The sequence below is a fragment of the Bombina bombina genome, chromosome 2 (assembly GCF_027579735.1).
Source record: "Bombina bombina isolate aBomBom1 chromosome 2, aBomBom1.pri, whole genome shotgun sequence".
Taxonomy (NCBI): domain Eukaryota; kingdom Metazoa; phylum Chordata; class Amphibia; order Anura; family Bombinatoridae; genus Bombina; species Bombina bombina.
The window spans coordinates 143,552,012-143,571,337 of NC_069500.1; the positions used below are offsets into that span (position 1 = coordinate 143,552,012).

Sequence of the window (19,326 nt, forward strand, 5' to 3'; positions counted from 1 at the left end):
AATACCAAGAGAAAAAAGCAAATTTGATGATAAAAGTAAATTGGAAAGTTGATTAAAATTAAAAGTCCTATCTGAATAATGAAAGTTTAATTTATACTAGACTGTCCCTTTAATGTCCCTTTAAATACAATGCATACAGTCAATAGAAGGCAACCAATAATCATCCAAAAGCGCTTGATTAAAGCCCCCCAGAGTCCACAAAAGGAATGCAAAAGAAACATGTAGGGATTTCTTGACATAAGAGTTTCTGGGTTTTTGGGGGTACAAATTAGACTTTTCTTTCCTGCTCTAGAGGATAGCTTGATTCAAATTGAACACCTTTTGGAGAAGTAATTCTTCTGATATAGGAATTCAAATTATATTACAAGCAAAGAATAAAACATATGAAGGGTAAAGTAAATATACCAGGGGAAAAAAAAAAAAAAAAAAGTTTAAATATTTAACTTGTTAATTAATGTGACAAGATAAAAATAGAATCATTATTAAGGGATGCGTAACAATGTTTATACCCTTTATATTAGTAGTGTATATGATTCTCAAAAAGAAACCCAATGCCCATGGGTTAAGTTACTTACAGAGCAAATGGGCAGTGAGAAACCCACTGTGTAGAGTACAGTGGAGGTGACTGTACTGTCATGGAATGGATACCGGATGCTGCTGTCATTACAGAAAAAACCTCTCTTATACGGGATTTTTGTGTACAACTTTAGAATGCCCAAAGGTAAGCCAGCTGTAAGGAAAACGGGAAAAAAAGACAAAAAAAAAAAAAAAAATTGTTAAGAGATTTGTGTCATTTTCTGGTGGAAAAAATGGGTGAGGTGCAAACCCTGTACCGCAGTACAAGGAAAAACCCATGCAGGACAAGAATCCTAAATGAAAATTTCAAGGTAACGATTACATGTATTAAACTACTTCGTTTTTTTTCCCCCACAGCTAAATTTTATCGTTTGAATGCAACGACTTGGAATTTTGCTTTGGATAACTATCTTAAAGTGATGGTAAATTTGTATCTATTGTTAAACATATTGTAGAAGCTCTTACCTTAACTAGCACATCGATATGCTTATATATAAAAAAAACAACACATCTTTTCACTTAGTAACTTTGATTTTATTTCAGTAACAGTACACCGCAATAATCAGCCTCATACAATTTTTCACAGGGGCAGCTTTGATTGACATAAGTTTTAACCAATCATCAGCTCACCATGCGCCCCATGTGAAATAGGACCTGCACGTTCCCGTGCTCTGAACTAATTGCTATTAAATGTGCATGCGCAATTCTTACGCTACTTGCGCATTTGTAAACAAATAATATAGAGTGTCCAAATATAAGTGCACGTTTACCACAAATAAATTAAACATAGTAGAGAATTGATTATAATACTTAGAATTTGAAAATAAAGGTTTGTCATTTTGTTGATGTAATTTTTTTTTATTTTTTTTTAAATACTTACAATAATTGTATTAACAATTTTGCTCGTTTGTATAATGGGTCTGTTACAGAAGCATTAGTTATTTTGTTGTGAAGAGCTTATTTCCCAGCAGCAATGCCTGAACCAGCAAGCCAGCGCCTAAGAAGGGCTCCAAGAAAACCGTAACAAGTTTCATTTCATAAAGAGTTAACTCTTTTTTTTTCAGCTTTTAGAAACTATTGTCTAATCACCTCTGGAGCCAGACTGCTAATTGATAAGATGAACTTGTAAACTTGTTATCTTAAGTACTGTAATCCTATTGTGGCCTGTCAAAGGACAGTGCTCTCTATCTAAATGTGTGATGGGGGATTTTGTGCTTCCCCCCCTCTCCCCCTGGGAGTGCCCTGTGTGCATGTAACCTTAATAAAAAGCAGGCTGGGCATCCCAGTCCTGAGTTCTTGTTTTGACCCTCAATCGCAGCGTTGACTCGTTTTTGTGGGCAGAAGGGTATCCTAGCTGTACTGCAGCTAAGGGAGATTATTCTATATTTGCGAGACTCATATAGAATACTATGGAAAGCAGCTTCTCCCCTCTTTAGCAATAGGGATCCAGGCTACTAAGCGGTCCATCTCTCAGCGAGACTAAGGGTAACCGTAACATTTGGCGGCAGCGGCGGGATTTTCCTGGATTTCCTAGGAGAGGTACAGAACGGATGGAGAGCGCTTACGAAAAATTGAAGCGTACCACCCTAAAGGATTTACTTGAAAGCAGAGGGGGGTACGCCAGCAACCGGCCGAGGAGAGAGCTGATCGCAGAATTGACCGAACTGGATCAGAGCTTCACAATGGCGGAAACACCGACCACGATTAGTGACGAAAAAACCAGGATTGTTCGGGAAAGGCTCTCATTATACGGGCCGAACCCCTCCATGGAATTGGTACAGCAGTTGATGGCGGAGGCGGACGAGGATATACGAGAGACTCGAGCCCACGAACTCAACCTAGCGAACGCACACCGCAATGCTGAAGCCCCGCAGGTAATCATCCCTGTCGAAAATGCTGGGAGGCCCAAGATACCCTATGCGGCATTTCGACCCTTCCTAGAGAGCGAGACAGGGATTGATGAATATTTGGCGGACTTCGAAAGGCAATGTGCCCTGCACCAGATTCCCAACAGAGAGTGGCCCACGATATTGTCTGGGAAACTATCCGGGCGAGCCCTGGAAGCCTTTCGTACTCTGGGTGCTGAGGAAGTGACACAGTATGAGCTAGTTAAGGAGACACTGTTGCGACGGTACGCTGTAACTCCGGACACGTATCGCCGACAGTTTCGGGGCACGGAAAAGAAGCCTAACGATACCCATATGGAATGGGCGCACCGAATGCGGAGAGCGGCAAATCACTGGCTGAGCGGAAGTAAAGCGGTGACTGGGGAGGAAATTTTACAATTGTTTCTCTTAGAACATTTTTATAATGGCATGGAACAGCAAGGGAAGGAATGGCTGCGAGACAGGCGGCCTTCTACCTTAGAAGAAGCAGCCAAATTGGCCGATGAACATTATGACTCCCGTCTTCACGAACCCATGAACTACCGAGCTCCAGCACGGGTCGAACCCAGAGAGGTTTACCGTGCACCCCCTCGTGCTGAATTCCGAGCCCCGGTGCCCACAGGGCCCGTCCGACACTCAGGACCACCCAATAACAGCTCTGAGCGTCCCAGACCGACTTGCCACCGATGCAAGCAACCAGGGCATTTCATGGCTAGCTGCCCCCTTAATACGCACCAGACACCCAGGAATTACAATTACCCCTCTGGGTCCTATCGTCCGGCCCGGGCCCTCTGTGTTAACCAAGAGGCCCCTATGGAGGGATATGTGGGGCCGCTTCACGAGGCAGACCCTGTATATGCTGCCTCAGATAACCGCCAGCACCATCGGCAGAGGGTATGGCTCGAGGGGCGATCTACCGAGGGATTGCGAGACACAGGGGCTACTATCACGCTGGTACAGAGTCATTTGGTGCCAGAGCACAAGCGATCTGGACAGACTGTGGCCGTTAGAGTGGCGGGGGGGGATGTGTACAAAATTCCAACAGCTAAAGTGCATCTTGATTGGGGAGCGGGAAAGGGGGCTGTGAACGTGGGCCTAATGGATAATTTACCTGCCGAAGTACTACTGGGCAACGATTTGGGCCCCATGACTTCTGCCTATGCTCCAGTATGCAACAACGAGGCAGACCCAGTGACTACACGGGCCCAAGCCCGGACGGAGCGAGAGCTTTCACCAGTGCGGGAGACACAGGTAAGACCTACCCCGACCTTGCCTGACAGGTTAGGCCCCATACCCTGGGACACCCCAGATGCTTTCGAGGCAGAGTCTAAGACTGACCCGACCTTACAAAAGTACCGGGAACGAGCAGAGACCGGAGGGGGCGGGGCAGATAACGAAACATTCTTATGGGAAAAAGGGAAACTATACCGCTGGACAGAGAAAAGGGGACAGCGTAGGCGACAGCTGGTAGTGCCCCACAAATACCGTCAAGAAATCCTCAAAATAGGCCACGACATCCCCTTAGCAGGCCACCTAGCCGTTACCCGTACCCTACACCGCATTACTCACACGTTCTTTTGGCCAGGGGTGCACGCTGACGTTAGAACTTACTGTAACACCTGCGATGTGTGTCAACGAGTAGGAAGGCGAGGCGATCACCCTAAAGCCCAGCTAGTAAATATGCCCATTGTAGAGGAACCCTTCAGCCGGGTTGCTATTGACCTAGTGGGACCACTGGCTACCCCTAGTCCCTCCGGTAAGCGATACATTCTTACCGTAGTGGACTACGCTACCAGGTACCCAGAGGCTGTCGCCCTATCCAACATACAAGCGGATACGGTAGCGAATGCACTAGTACAGGTGTTCTCCCGGGTAGGATTTCCAAAAGAAATCCTATCCGACCGAGGCACCCAATTTACGGCTGAATTGACCCAACAACTCTGGCAGGTTTGCAAAATTAAGTCCCTCCTAAGCTCCCCATACCACCCCCAGACGAACGGGCTGTGTGAGAGGTTCAATGGGACCCTCAAGCAAATGCTCAAGACGTTCACTCAGGAATACCGAGACTGGGAACGCTTCCTGCCGCACCTCCTATTTGCTTATCGGGAGGTGCCCCAGGAAACGACAGGGTTCTCTCCCTTCGAGTTGCTCTACGGAAGAAAGGTACGGGGACCCCTAAACCTGATCCGGGAGCACTGGGAGGGAGAGATGGAGGCTGACGGTGTCCCAATTGTGCCATACGTGCTGGAACTCAGGGACCGAATGGAGCAATTAGCCAAATCCGTGCGGGCTAATCTCCAGTTGGCCCAGAGAAGACAGAAAGTATGGTACGATCGGGGGGCCCGAAAGAGAATCTTCACCATAGGACAAAAGGTGTTAGTACTTAAGCCGGTGAAGACAGACAAATTGCAGGCGTCCTGGCAGGGTCCCTACCAGATCGTAGAGAAAAGGGGAGACACCACTTATGTGATAGCTAGCTGCCACGACAACAATCTTAGAAAGACATTCCATGTAAACATGCTCAAGGAATATTTTGAGCGACCAGAGAACGTGACGGCCATATGTTGTTCCCCTCAGGAAGACCCCGACAGTTTACCCATTCCAGACCTATTAGAAAAGAGCCTCCCCACAGGTATAGTGGCGCAGGTTCAGATAGGGGACCGACTTAGCCCCACTGAAAGGGAGCAGCTCAACCAACTCCTCCAGTCCAAACACCTCACCTTCTCCCCGAAGCCAGGGTACACTACTTTAACCACCCACCAGGTAGATACTCCGGGACAAGCTCCCTTGCGCCAGGCTCCGTACCGAATCCCCGAAGCAGTTAGGACAGGAATGAAGAAGGAGATCGATGAGATGCTCCAGCTCAGGGTAATTGAGCCCTCCGATAGTCCCTGGGCCTCCCCAGTTGTCTTGGTGCCCAAGAAAGATGGGACCACCCGGTTCTGCGTAGACTATCGGAGGCTCAATGAAAATACCGTGACGGACGCTTACCCTATGCCCAGGGTAGACGAGCTACTCGATCGTATAGCCAGGGGAAATTACCTGACCACTATTGACCTCTGCAAAGGTTACTGGCAGATTCCCCTGGCCCCGGAGGCTATCCCCAAGTCGGCATTCGTCACCCCATTCGGCTTATATCAGTTTAGGGTAATGCCGTTTGGGATGAAGAATGCCCCAGCTACATTCCAGCGCTTGGTGGATAGGCTCCTGGATGGCTTCCAGAGTTTTGCTTGCGCCTACCTGGACGACATAGCGATCCACAGTGAGTCCTGGGAGGACCACTTAGCTCATGTGGGAATGGTTCTGGATCAGATCCGGGCTGCTGGCCTGACTCTGAAGCCAGAAAAATGCCACTTTGGGATGGCCGAGGTACAGTACCTGGGTCACCGGGTGGGGTGTGGAAAGCAGCGACCAGAGCCGGCCAAAATAGAAGCTGTTGCCAATTGGCCCACCCCCATCACTAAGACTCAGGTCCTAGCCTTCCTGGGCACGGCAGGGTACTATAGACGGTTCGTACCAGACTACAGCACACTTGCCAAACCCCTGACTGACTTGACCAAGAAGAACTTACCTCGACAGGTCCTGTGGTCTCCCCACTGTGAAACGGCTTTCCAGGCTCTCAAAAATGCTCTAATTAACGCTCCTGTCTTGGCGGCCCCAGCCCTTAACAAACGTTTTATCGTCCATACAGATGCTTCCATGTTCGGGCTGGGAGCCGTCCTCAGCCAAGTAGGCGAAGATGGAGGGGAGCATCCAGTTGCCTACATCAGCCGGAAGCTCCTGCCCCGCGAAGTCAGCTATGCAGCGGTCGAAAAGGAGTGTTTGGCTTTGGTGTGGGCATTAAAGAAATTGACTCCCTATTTATATGGTCAGGAGTTCACTCTGGTCACCGACCATAACCCGTTGGTGTGGCTGAACCGGGTCTCTGGAGATAACGGCAGGCTATTACGTTGGAGCTTATCGTTGCAAACCTTCAATTTCACCATTACTTACAGACCTGGGAAACAGAATGGCAACGCCGACGGGTTGTCCAGACAAACCGACCTCAGCCCCGCATAACCAGCGGTCTGGACAGCCTTAGTCTGCCCCGAAAAGGGGTCAGACCGTGTCTGCCAGAGTGTTCCACAGAAAGGGAGCAATGTTACAGAAGCATTAGTTATTTTGTTGTGAAGAGCTTATTTCCCAGCAGCAATGCCTGAACCAGCAAGCCAGCGCCTAAGAAGGGCTCCAAGAAAACCGTAACAAGTTTCATTTCATAAAGAGTTAACTCTTTTTTTTTCAGCTTTTAGAAACTATTGTCTAATCACCTCTGGAGCCAGACTGCTAATTGATAAGATGAACTTGTAAACTTGTTATCTTAAGTACTGTAATCCTATTGTGGCCTGTCAAAGGACAGTGCTCTCTATCTAAATGTGTGATGGGGGATTTTGTGCTTCCCCCCCTCTCCCCCTGGGAGTGCCCTGTGTGCATGTAACCTTAATAAAAAGCAGGCTGGGCATCCCAGTCCTGAGTTCTTGTTTTGACCCTCAATCGCAGCGTTGACTCGTTTTTGTGGGCAGAAGGGTATCCTAGCTGTACTGCAGCTAAGGGAGATTATTCTATATTTGCGAGACTCATATAGAATACTATGGAAAGCAGCTTCTCCCCTCTTTAGCAATAGGGATCCAGGCTACTAAGCGGTCCATCTCTCAGCGAGACTAAGGGTAACCGTAACAGGGTCAACGAAGAGAAAAACACTTGCTGCTGTCAGAAACATGAAAGTAAACAGTGAATCAGTACGAAAGGAATGATTTACCGTTTACTTACATCGGATGCTATCTGCATGTAAACCAGAGCTGAGGATTCTCAGTAGCATAAGAATTGCGCATGCGGATTCCATAGCAATTAGTTAGTTCAGAGCACGGGAGCGTGCAGGTCCTATTTCACATGGGGCGCATGGTGAGCTAATGATTGGCTAAAACTTATGTCAATCAAAGTTGCCCCTATGAAAAATTTAGAGAGGCTGATTATTACAGTGTACCGTTACTGAAATAAAAATCGAAGTTACTAAGTGAAAAGATGTTGTTGTTTTTTTTTTTACATAAACATATCGATGTGCTAGTTAAGGTAAGAGCTTCTACAATATGTTTAACAATAGATACAAATTTACCATCACTTTAAAATTTGTTGTTAAAAATATTGCACATCGGTTTTAAACTATATTATGACGGTTTACTCGATGGGAAATCACATTGATGGAAATCACATGTAATGACTACATATTTAAAAGGGACATTCTATTGCAAAAATGACATGCTTTAAACCAATAGAGCATGTTCTATGAGCACTAGCAACCCTGCAAGGCTATGAATTAAACACATAGTTAGAATACAGCTCAGGAGCTGCAGAGAGCTATTGAAGGTTAAACAGACTTGCAGGATAACTACTGCTAAAACGATCAGTAACAAATTAGAACTTTACATTTTTGCACTATAAACGGCCCTTAGGCATTTAGAAAATGTCATTTACATTGATACATTGTACTTTTCTTTAACCGATACAGGATTATATGGTTTAGGTAAAATGCAATATGAAAAAGAGTGAGAGGAACAAATAGGAATTTATGCATGGGGGGGGGGGGGGGGGGGGGAGTCTTGTCCACAAACATTTATATTTTTTTGTGTGGAATAAACAAAGAAAAAATAAAAAATATTTCATTGAATAGGAGATATGTTGACATGTAATGCAATTAATTATATTACTTTGTGCTAAAAAAATACACCTTGAATTTTTAATTCAGAAAGTGGGGTTGAAAAAGCCATATCTAAACTACAGTGAACAAAGAAAGATCAGGATGGTTCCATGCATCATTTGTAATATTAGCATGTGTTAGTGATCATGCAGACATTAGATGAAGCTACGAGTCAGACAAGAGGATATGGAAATCCAGATAGTGACTCATCACAAGCGCATTACAATTCCTTACTATTTACAAATCATTGTACTATTATGTCTACCTGATAAAAGCATTTATTTCATGATGACAAGAGTCCACGAGACATTACATTTGGGCACTGGCTTCCTGGTTGCCAGGAGGGTCATTTCTCACACGTGATTTATTGTGGACTTTTACCATCTGATGAAAGACAATGCTTTAAGAAGCTGATCCAAATAGACCAAAACATTTAAAAAAAAAAAAAAATATATAAATATTTTCAAAGGCAGATTTGGATTTGGACCAATTTTCCATTCAATTAAGATACAAATGAAAAACGTAAACTCTGGGCAATGTAGAAATAAAAATGTAAAATGTATTGGGTTTTATTTTCAAGAATCCCAACATTATGCTCCATGGCACCTTACATATATCTACTACTTTCCAAAGATCCCTTATTTTTAGTAGATCGTAAAGTGGAGACCTGTAAGGTCTCAAAAGATGAAACCTTGTTCTGTTATTATATTGGTCGATTAAAAGAGGATAGAACAAGCCAGTTGCAAAGAGGAGGAAAAAAAACAATGCAGAAGGGAAGAAGTAGAGGCGGAGCAGGAGAATATAATCCGTACTTGGCTTTAGGATTACTGGCTTTCCTGTCACTACACAACGTGTGGCTGCATCCATATGATTTAAATAATTATAATTCTGCTTTGTATGGATAATAAAAAAATGTGGCATTTAATGATTTATTCAGAACAAAGGTTAGCTTAAGAATAAGTCGGTTTATCATTGTTTAAAATATCTAATAAAGTTTAAGTAGCAAAATAAAGAAGAAAAAAAAATACTTGTTTCCATTTTGCTTTGTTCTAGGACTCATTCTGACTTACGCTCACACTGCCCCTGTACTTAAAGACAGTAAAGTCAATATTATGCTTTCATGATTCAGATAGAGCCTGCAATGTTTAGCAACTTTCCCATTTTCTTTTATTATCTAATTTGCTTTGTTCTTTTAGTAATATTTGTTGAAAAACATATCTAAGTAGGCTCAGCAACAGCAATGCACCACTGGGAGATAGCTGCGAATGGGTGGCTGCACATATATGCCTCTTGCCTTGGCTCACCAGATGTGCTCAGCTAGCTCCCAGTAGTGCATTGTTGCTCCTTCAACAAAGGATACCAATGGAATTAAGCACATTTGGTAACAAGTAAATTGGAAAGTTGTTTAAAAGCAATACCAAACCCAAATTATCTCATGATTCTGAAAGAAAATACCGTTTTTGTGGAGTTGCTGTTTTTAAATAAGCACACCTATAAATTATAAAAATATTTAAAACTAAGCTGAATTTTATATATTAACCACATCAGTTTAGAAGTGCACCTAGTTATTCTGATCTATAGCGGCACATTTTCTAACTACTATATTTGCTGTCAGGGTAATGGTGTTTTGTCTCGTGAAATATACTTGTGAAGCTGTTACGACAGGTTTTTGTTTATGCAATGATTAAGCTCAGACTTCCAAAGAAGCTCCAATTTCAAAACCATTCAGAATCATTGACCTAAAAGGAACAAGCCTTTTTAGGGAAACACAAGAACGGCCTATTGACCGGGTTAGCAAACTTTAAAGGAAGTGATAGATTAGGTATTTCTAGTACTCTCCAGTCTGAAGAGAAAAAAGAAATACATGCTGTGTGATATTTAAATGAAGGGGTAGCGCTTCCTATTAGGCAAATAGCTTTCAAAGTGAAACAGCTTCACTGAATTGCTTGCGAAGCCTTGTTCTTGTACAGCACTGGTTTTCAAACCTGACCTCAGGCCTCTGTAACAGGTCACATTTTAACGATATCTGAACTGGAGCACAGGTGAAACAATCAGCTGATTAGTAAACAGTTATTTTATCTGCTCTCACCCAAGGTAATCCTGAAAACCTGCCTTGTTGGGGAGGCCTGATGATAGGTTTTAAAACCAGTGCTGTACAGCAACTGATGTGTCGGAGCGGTTTTTAATCGGTCATTGAGAAATTTACACTATATGAAAAGTATGTAGACACCTCTACTAAATGCTGACTTTAGGTGTTTCAACTACACCCATTGCTAACGGGTGCATAAAACCCAGCACATACCCATGAAATCTCCATAGACAAACATTGATAGAAGGGTTAACCTAAAGAGCTCAGTGACTAATAGTGGCACCTTATCTATATAGAAAAATGCAAAAGACTAGAAATTACTGCTGCATGCTACTTTGTGAAATTCTTACAGTTGGTGTATTTATACAAAAAAAAACAAAAAGAAGGATGAAGAATCTATTATCATAGCTGTCTTAAACATACATACACACACATCCGTTCTGATGTCTAATGTACTTTTCATGTGGTTTTCATGCGTGACAATTTTATACTTGTGGCAAAGTATACACTGATATACAAATAAAATAATTTTTTTTTACCAATATTAACTTCCCACAGTCAGTAGGGTTCTGCACAGAAAAATGAAGGGCACAAAGCCCAGTAATTACTGTAATGTACACTGCTTTGCATATTTAGGACAGACAACAAATATAGGTTGTTCTGTTTTAGGAGCCAATCAAAATATGTATCTAGATAGACATTAAGAGCTATGGAAGGAATTTATGTATACATAAATAAATATAGAATAATTAAAAAAGCTAGGAATCAGAATTATATGCAGTGATACCAAGTCATTCACAGAGGATAACAGTGCCAGAATTAAACTTAAAAAGGGACAATCTATTGTTTAAAAATATAGGTAAATCCCTTTATTACCCATTCCCCAGTTTTGCATAACCAACACGGCTATATTAATATACTTTTTACCTCTGCGATTACCTTGTATCTCAGCCCCTGCAGACTGCCCCCTTATCTCAGTTTTTTGACAGACTTGCATAATAACCCCACAGGAGTGAGCACAATGTTATCTATAGGTCACACATGAACTTGCACTGTCTAGCTGCGAAAAACTGTCAAAACGCACTGAGATAAGAGGCAGCCTTCAAGGGCTTAGAAATTGGCATACGAACCTACCCAGGTTTAGCTTTCAACAAAGAATTCCAAGAAAGCAAATTTGATAAAAAGTAAATTGAAAAGTTGTTAAACTTTCATGATTCAGATAGGGCATGCAATTTTAAATTTTGACTAGACTGTCCCTTTAACAACCAGCGACGGACCCTGTCCTCCACATGCAGCTAAACTAACAAAAATGTCCTGTCATCCATATGAAAGAGCAACATTTAAACATGATGTTTTTAGTCTCTGGAGGGAACAATGATGAAATTAAAGCTCCTTATATTTAAATCTAATATAGCATTGACATTTTAATATAGAATGTTTACATATAAGTAGAAAACAGCATTGTTTTATATTTTAATTATTTACTTTGCCCCCTTTTTCATGTGGTTTAGCTCTGAAAAGGGATCCTGCATATTTTTTAAGTCTAACCCTGCTACATATATTTCCCTAATTGCTGTTAAAGGGACACTGTACCCAAAAATTTTCTTTCGTGATTCAGATTGAGCATGAAATTTTAAGCAACTTTCTAATTTACTCCTATTATCAAATTTTCTTCATTCTCTTGGTATCTTTATTTGAAATGCAAGAATGTAAGTTTAGATGCCGGCCCATTTTTGGTGAACAACCTGGGTTGTCCTTGCTGATTGGTGGATAAACTCATCCACCAATAAAAAAGTGCTGTCCAGAGTACTGAAACCAAAAAAAGCTTAGATGCCTTCTTTTTCAAATAATGATAGCAAGAGAACGAAGAAAATTTGATAATAGGAGTAAATTAGAAAGTTGCTTAAAATTGCATGCTCTTTCTGAATTACAAAAGAAAAAATTTGGGTTCAGTGTCCCTTTAACAGATAAGTGAAAAACAAAGCATTTTATACTAACCAAATGACTGTGGCTAGCCTTGGAAAATTGTCACAAAGAAGAAGCAGCACCAACCAGTAGTTTCCAACAGATTTATTCGTGCAGTATGCACAGTGAACAGCCAGACCAACAAACAGCAACGTTTCGGACTTAGTCCTTAATCATGCATGACTAAGTCCGAAACGTTGCTGTTTGTTGGTCTGGCTGTTCACTGTGCATACTGCACGAATAAATCTGTTGGAAACTACTGGTTGGTGCTGCTTCTTCTTTGTGACTTTATATTGTGTGGAGTACAGTGCAGTATTCCTGAAGCGTGCACACCTTGTTACTTTCAGGTGCTGGATTTTTGGTTTGTTGTGTTACTTGGAAAATTGTGAGAGGAGTTTGGTTATTGAAAAACAATTGCAGAAAACAGATGTTAAAAAAAATGTAAACAGGGAGGATAAAATCAATAACCAAAAAAAAAAAAAAAAATGGATTTGTTTTATTTTATTTAAAATCGGTTTCCTTTTTTGTTATTTAAATGATTATTTTTTTTATTTTTTTTTAATAAAAACAGAATTTATGCTTTCCTGATAAATTACTTTCTCTTGCGGTGTATCCAGTCCACGGATTCATCCTTACTTGTGGGATATTCTCATTCCCTACAGGAAGTGGCAAAGAGAACACACAGCAGAGCTGTCCATATAGCTCCCCCTCTGGCTCCGCCCCCCAGTCATTCGACCGACGGTTAGGAGAAAAAGAGAAGAAACCATAGGGTGCAGTGGTGACTGTAGTTTTAAACAATAATTTTAACCTGACTTAATTGCCAGGGCGGGCGTGGACTGGATACACCGCAAGAGAAAGTAATTTATCAGGTAAGCATAAATTCTGTTTTCTCTTGCAAGGTGTATCCAGTCCACGGATTCATCCTTACTTGTGGGATACCAATACCAAAGCTTTAGGACACGGATGAAGGGAGGGAACAAGACAGGTAACCTAAACGGAAGGCACCACTGCTTGCAAAACCTCTCTCCCAAAAATAGCCTCCGAAGAAGCAAAAGTATCAAATTTGTAAAATTTGGCAAAAGTATGCAGTGAAGACCAAGTCGCTGCCTTACAAATCTGTTCAACAGAAGCCTCATTCTTGAAGGCCCAAGTGGAAGCCACAGCTCTGGTGGAATGAGCTGTAATTCGTTCAGGAGGCTGCTGCCCAGCAGTCTCATAAGCCAATCGGATGATGCTTTTCAACCAGAAGGAAAGAGAGGTAGCAGTCACTTTCTGACCTCTCCTCTTACCAGAATAAACAACAAACAAAGATGATGTTTGTCTGAAATCCTTAGTTGCTTGTAAATAGAATTTCAAAGCACGAACCACATCAAGATTGTGCAACAACCGTTCCTTCTTAGAGGCTGGATTAGGACACAGGGAAGGAACAATAATTTCCTGGTTAATGTTCTTATTAGAAACAACTTTAGGAAGAAAACCAGGTTTGGTACGTAAAACTACCTTATCTGCATGGAACACCAGATAGGGTGAATTACACTGCAAAGCAGACAATTCAGAAACTCTTTCGAGCAGAAAATATAGCTACCAAAAACAAAACTTTTCCAAGATAATAACTTAATATCTATGAAATTTAAAGGTTCAAATGGAACCCCTTGAAGACTGAAAGAACTAAATTTAGACTCCATGGAGGAGTCACAGGTTTATAGACAGGATTGATTCTAACCAACGCTCTGAACATCTGGTACTTCTGCCAGACGCTTGTGTAAAAGGATAGACAGAGCGGATATCTGCCCCTTTAGGGAACTAGCTGATAAACCTTTCTCCAATCCTTCTTGGAGAAAAGATAATATCCTTGGAATCCTAATTTTACTCCACGAGTAACCCTTGGATTCACACCAGCAAAGATATTTCCGCCATATCTTATGGTAAATTTTCCTGGTGGCAGGTTTTCTAGCCTGGATCAGAGCATCTATGACTGAATCAGAGAACCCTCGCTTGGATAGAATTAAGCGTTCAATCTCCAAGCAGTCAGCTGCAGAGAAACTAGATTTGGATGCTTGAATGGACCCTGTATTAGAAGATCCTGCCTCATTGGCAGTGTCCATGGTGGAACAGATGACATGTCCACTAGGTCTGCATACCAAGTCCTGCGTGGCACGCAGGCGCTATCAGAATTACAGAGGCCTTCTCCTGTTTGATTCTGGCTATCAGCCAAGGGAGAAGGGGAAACGGTGGAAAGACATAGGCCAGATTGAAGGACCAAGGCGCTACTAGAGCATCTATCAGCGCCGCCTTGGGGTCCCTGGACCTGGATCCGTAAAGAGGAAGTTTGTTGTTCTGACGGGACGCCATCAGATCCAACTCTGGAATGCCCCAAAGCTGAGAGTCAGCTGAGCAAATACCTCCGGGTGGAGTTCCCACTCCCCCGGGGGAAAAGTCTGACTACTTAGGAAATCCGCTTCCCAGGTGTCTATTGCAGATAGGTGGCAAGAGTGATCCTCCGCCCACCTGATTATTTTGGTTACTTCCGTCATCGCCAGGGAACTCTTTGCTCCTCCCTGATGATTGATGTATGCTACAGTCGTGATGTTGTCCGACTGAAATCTGATGAACTTGGCTGCCGCTAGCTGAGGCCAAGCCTGGAGTGTATCGATTATCGCTCTCCGCTCCAAAATGTTTATCGGGAGAAGAGACTCTTCCGAGACCATAGGCCCTGAGCTTTCAGGGAGCCCCAGGACCGTGCCCCCAACCTAACAGACTGGCGTTGGTCGTTTAGGATGATCCACTCCGCTCTGCGGAAGCACATTCCCTGAGACAGGTGATCCTGAGACAACCACCAGAGAAGAGAATCTATGGTTTTCTGGTCCAGTTGGATTTGAGGAGACAAATCTGCATAATCCCCATTCCACTGTTTGAGCATGCATAATTGCAGTAGCCTGAGATGAATTCGAGCAAAAGGGACTACGTCCATTGCTGCTACCATTAATCCGATTACCTCCATGCACTGAGCTACAGATGGCCGAGGACTGGAATGAGAGCTTGGCAAGTGCTTAGAATCTTTAAACCTTCTGACCTCCGTCAGAAATATTTTAATTTCTACCGAGTCTATTAATGTTCCCAGGAAGGGAACCCTTGTGAGCGGGGACAGAGAACTTTTTTCGGTGTTCACCTTCCACCCCGTGAGACCTTAGGAAGGCCCAGAACAATATCCGTATGAGCCTTGGCTCTGAGAAAAGACGCCTGTATTAAGATGCCGTCCAGATAGGGTGCTACAGCAATACCCCGCAGTCTTAGTACCGCTAGAAGGGACCCTAGCACCTTTGTGAAAATTCTTGGAGCGGTGGCCAACCCGAAGGGAAGTAATGCTTGTCCAGAACGGCGAACCTTAGGAACTGATGGTGATCTTTGTGGATAGGAATATGAAGGTACGCATCCTTTAGATCCACGGTAGTCATATATTGACCTTCCTGGATCATCAGTAAAATTGTCCGAATGGTCTCCATCTTGAAGGATAGAACTCTGAGGAATTTGTTTAGAATTTTTAGATCCAGGATTGGTCTGAAGTTCCTCTCCTTTTGGGAACCACAAACCGGTTTGAGTAAAAACCAGTCCTTGTTCTGTAAATTGGAACTGGGACATATCACTCCCATCTTGATTAGATCTTCTACACAGCGTAAGAACGCCTCTTTCTTTGTCTGGTCTGTAGACAGACGAGAAATGTGGAACCTTCCCCTTGGAGGAAAGTCCTTGAATTCTAGAAGATATTCCTGAGCAACTATCCCTAATGCCCCAGGGATCGGGAAGATCTCTGAGGAGAGAGAAAAAAAAAAGAGAAAAAAAAAAAAGAGGAAAAAAAAAAAAGAGAAAAAAAAAAAAAAGAGGAAAAAAAAAAAAAAAAGAAAAAAAAAAAAAAAAAAAAAGAGAGAAAAAAAAAAAGAAAAAAAAAAAAAAAAAAAGAGAAGAAAAAAAAAAAAGAGAAAAAAAAAAGAGAAAAAAGAAGAGAAAAAAAAGAGAAAAAAGAGAGAGAAAGAGAAAAAGAGAGAAAAAAAAGAGAAAAAGAGAGAAAAAGAGAGAGAGAAAAAGAGAGAAAAAGAGAGAGAAAAAGAGAAGAGAAAAAGAGAGAAAGAGAAAGAGAGAAAGAGAGAAAGAGAGAAAAAGAGAGAAAGAGAGAAAGAGAGAGAGAGAGAGAGAGAAGAGAGAGAGAGAGAAGAGAGAGAGAGAAGAAGAGAGAGAGAGAAAGAGAGAGAGGAGAGAGAGAGAGAGAGAAGAGAGAGAGAGGAAAGAGAGAGAGATAGAGAGAGAGAGAGAAGAAGAGACTTGGCCTGTTTACCCCTTGTTCCAGCCCCTGCAAAAGGCTCTCCAAGGTTGCCTTGCCTTGGGCTGTGGAGAGTTACCCTCTTGCTTTTCGGTCGCAGAGGATGAAGCAGGACCGCTCATGAAGTTGCGAAAGGAACGAAAATTAGCCTTGTTTTTAGCCCTTAAAAAGGCCTATCTTGCGGGAGAGCATGGCCCTTTCCCCCCAGTGATATCCGAAATAATCTCTTTCAACTCGGGCCCGAAAAGGGTCTTTCCCTTGAAAGGGATATTCAGTAACTTAGTTTTAGACGACACATCGGTGCCCCCGACCATGATTTAAGCCAGAGCGCTCTGCGCGCCATGATGGCCAAAACCAGAATTTTTCGACCGCTAACTTAGCTAATTGCAAAACGGCATCTATTATAAAGAATTAGCCAGCTTTAGGGCCCTTAATTCAATCCATAATTTTGTCATATGAGGTCTCCGTCTGGAGCGACTCCTCCAGTGCCTCAAACCAGAAAAGCCGCTGCAGTAGTCACAGGAATAATGCAGGCAATAGGTTGGAGAAGGAAACCTTGTTTAACAAATATTTTCTTTAGTAAACCTAATTTTTATCCATAGGATCTTTGAAAGCACAACTGTCTTCAATTGGTATGGTTGTGCGCTTGGCAAGTGTTGAAATTGCTCCCTCTAACTTAGGGATCGTCTGCCATGCGTTCCGCCTGGGGTCAGTTATAGGGAACATTTTCTTAAAGATGGGGGGGGGGGGGGACAAAGGGTACACCTGGTCTCTCCCACTCCCTATCCACAATATCCGCCACCCTCTTCGGGATCGGAAACGCATCAGTGTATATAGGGACTTCTAGGAATTTGTCCATTTTACACAATTTCTCTGGGACCACCATGGGGTCGCAATCATCTAGCGTAGATAATACCTCCTTAAGCAGTACGCGGCGGTGTTCCAGCTTAAATTTTAAACGCTAAGGAATCTGATTCTGCCCGCTGAGAAACCTTTCCTTGTATCAGAAATTTCTCCCTCAGACAGCACATCCCTCACGTCACTTCAGAGCGTTGTGAGGGTACCACAGATAAACCTTCCAAAGCTTCTGATTGCTCTTAAACTGAACTATCACGCTTTTTAGGAAAAACTGGCAGTTTGGATAAAAATGCCGCAAGGGAATTATCATGACTGCTGCTAATTGTTGCAATGTAATAGGGGCCAATGCGCTAGAGGTACTAGGCATCGACACATGGGGAGAGGAAGGTGGGCTATCCTCGTTACCTTCTGTTAAAGAATCATCTTGGGCTACATTTTTATCTTTAAAATGCACATTTAAAACACCATGGCTACTAAACACATAGAGCAACGTCTATCTGTAGGCTCAGACATGTTAAACAGACTTAGACAGCACTCAAAGACTGAAAAATTAAATTTGACAAAAAACGGTACTGTGCCTTTAAATAATAAAAGCGCCACACTTTTTTTACTAATATCTTCAAAAAAGGATCCAATCTTTCTGAAATTTTTACCATACGATCTTAATGATTTGGAATGATTGCACAGCAAATATCAAGTCAATTAAACCGCTTAATGCCCGAAACCGGAGCAACCTAAGCTGACAACCGGTTAGGCAAATACCAGCACCATGCCACAGCAATCTGCTGTGGCCCTACCCCTTGCCCTGGGGATTAGTTTGATAAGAAATAAGCCTCTATGAAGTCCTCAAGTAGTCTTAGGACCCCTCCACGTGAAGCTGCATGAAGCTGTCTGCAAATGAACTGCGCAAACTGAGGCGCAAAACTTAGGCCCCTCCCTCTCCACTCGGAGTCTGTGGGGCCTTCAAAACACTAAATAGGTGTCTAAAATTCTGCCATGTGGAATAAAAACCCCAAATAACACTCCAAAAGTGATAAAAACTTGTATAATGATTATCTTTTCACTATAAATAATCGATTGCCCTTTTAACAGTGTCCACCAGTCATTGAGCCCTGTTAATTAAGCCTTCCTTCTATACCGAGTCTCAGAATATGGCTTACCTTCCCCACATGGGGATTCTTGTCAGTCTTCTAGCATTACTAAGTCTTGACTAGAAAAAGATGACTGAACATACCTCTAGAGCAGTTAAGCCTGCAAACTGTTCCCCCCAAATAAGTTTTCTGGTACTCCCCTCAGTCCTATGTGGGAACAGCAGTGGATTTTAGTTACAACATGCTAAAATCATTTTCCTCTCAGCAGAATTCTTCATCACTTTCTGTCTAGAGAGTAAATAGATTACAAACCGGCACTATTTAAAAATAACAAACTTTTGATTGAAGATATAAAAAACTACAAATCTAATACCCACATTCACTTTACCCTCCCGTGGAGATGCTACTTGTTAGAGCGGCAAAGAGAATGACTGGGGGGCGGAGCCAGAGGGGGAGCTATATGGACAGCTCTGCGGTGTGTTTCTTTCCCACTTCCTGTAAGGAATGAGAATATCCCACAAGTAAGGATGAATCCGTGGACTGGATACACCTTGCAAGAGAAATGCTTTTTGAGTAAAAAAAAAAAAAAAAATCAATATAAATCTAGTTATCTATTTAAGAGACATTAACAATCCAAAGGATATCCTACCTGAAATTATTAGTTTTTAATTATGTAGCATGATGCTAATATTCATGGCTGTAAAGTTTACTTTGTTTGGTAAATTACATTAATCCTTCACAATGTCAAGCTCTCCAGATGCTTCTGTAAGAATTTTTTCCTACGTAGAAGATATAACATATTCTTGGTAGTTTGT

General features: G+C 42.5%; 1 protein-coding gene across 3 annotated transcripts in view; it reads right to left on the reverse strand.

The window, feature by feature from the left end:
• PLPP1 (phospholipid phosphatase 1) overlaps window positions 1-19,326 on the reverse strand; it is a 284,596-nt gene that overhangs the window by 233,499 nt on the left and 31,771 nt on the right. The window contains exon 2 of one of the 3 annotated variants that reach the window (XM_053701280.1): window positions 576-730. The exons of 1 other annotated variant lie outside the window; for it this stretch is intronic. In XM_053701280.1, coding sequence (XP_053557255.1) covers window positions 576-730 — 155 coding nt within the window. Of the gene's footprint in view, window positions 1-575; window positions 731-19,326 lie in introns of those variants that run through there. One more of the 3 variants, XM_053701282.1, reaches the window with a different exon arrangement.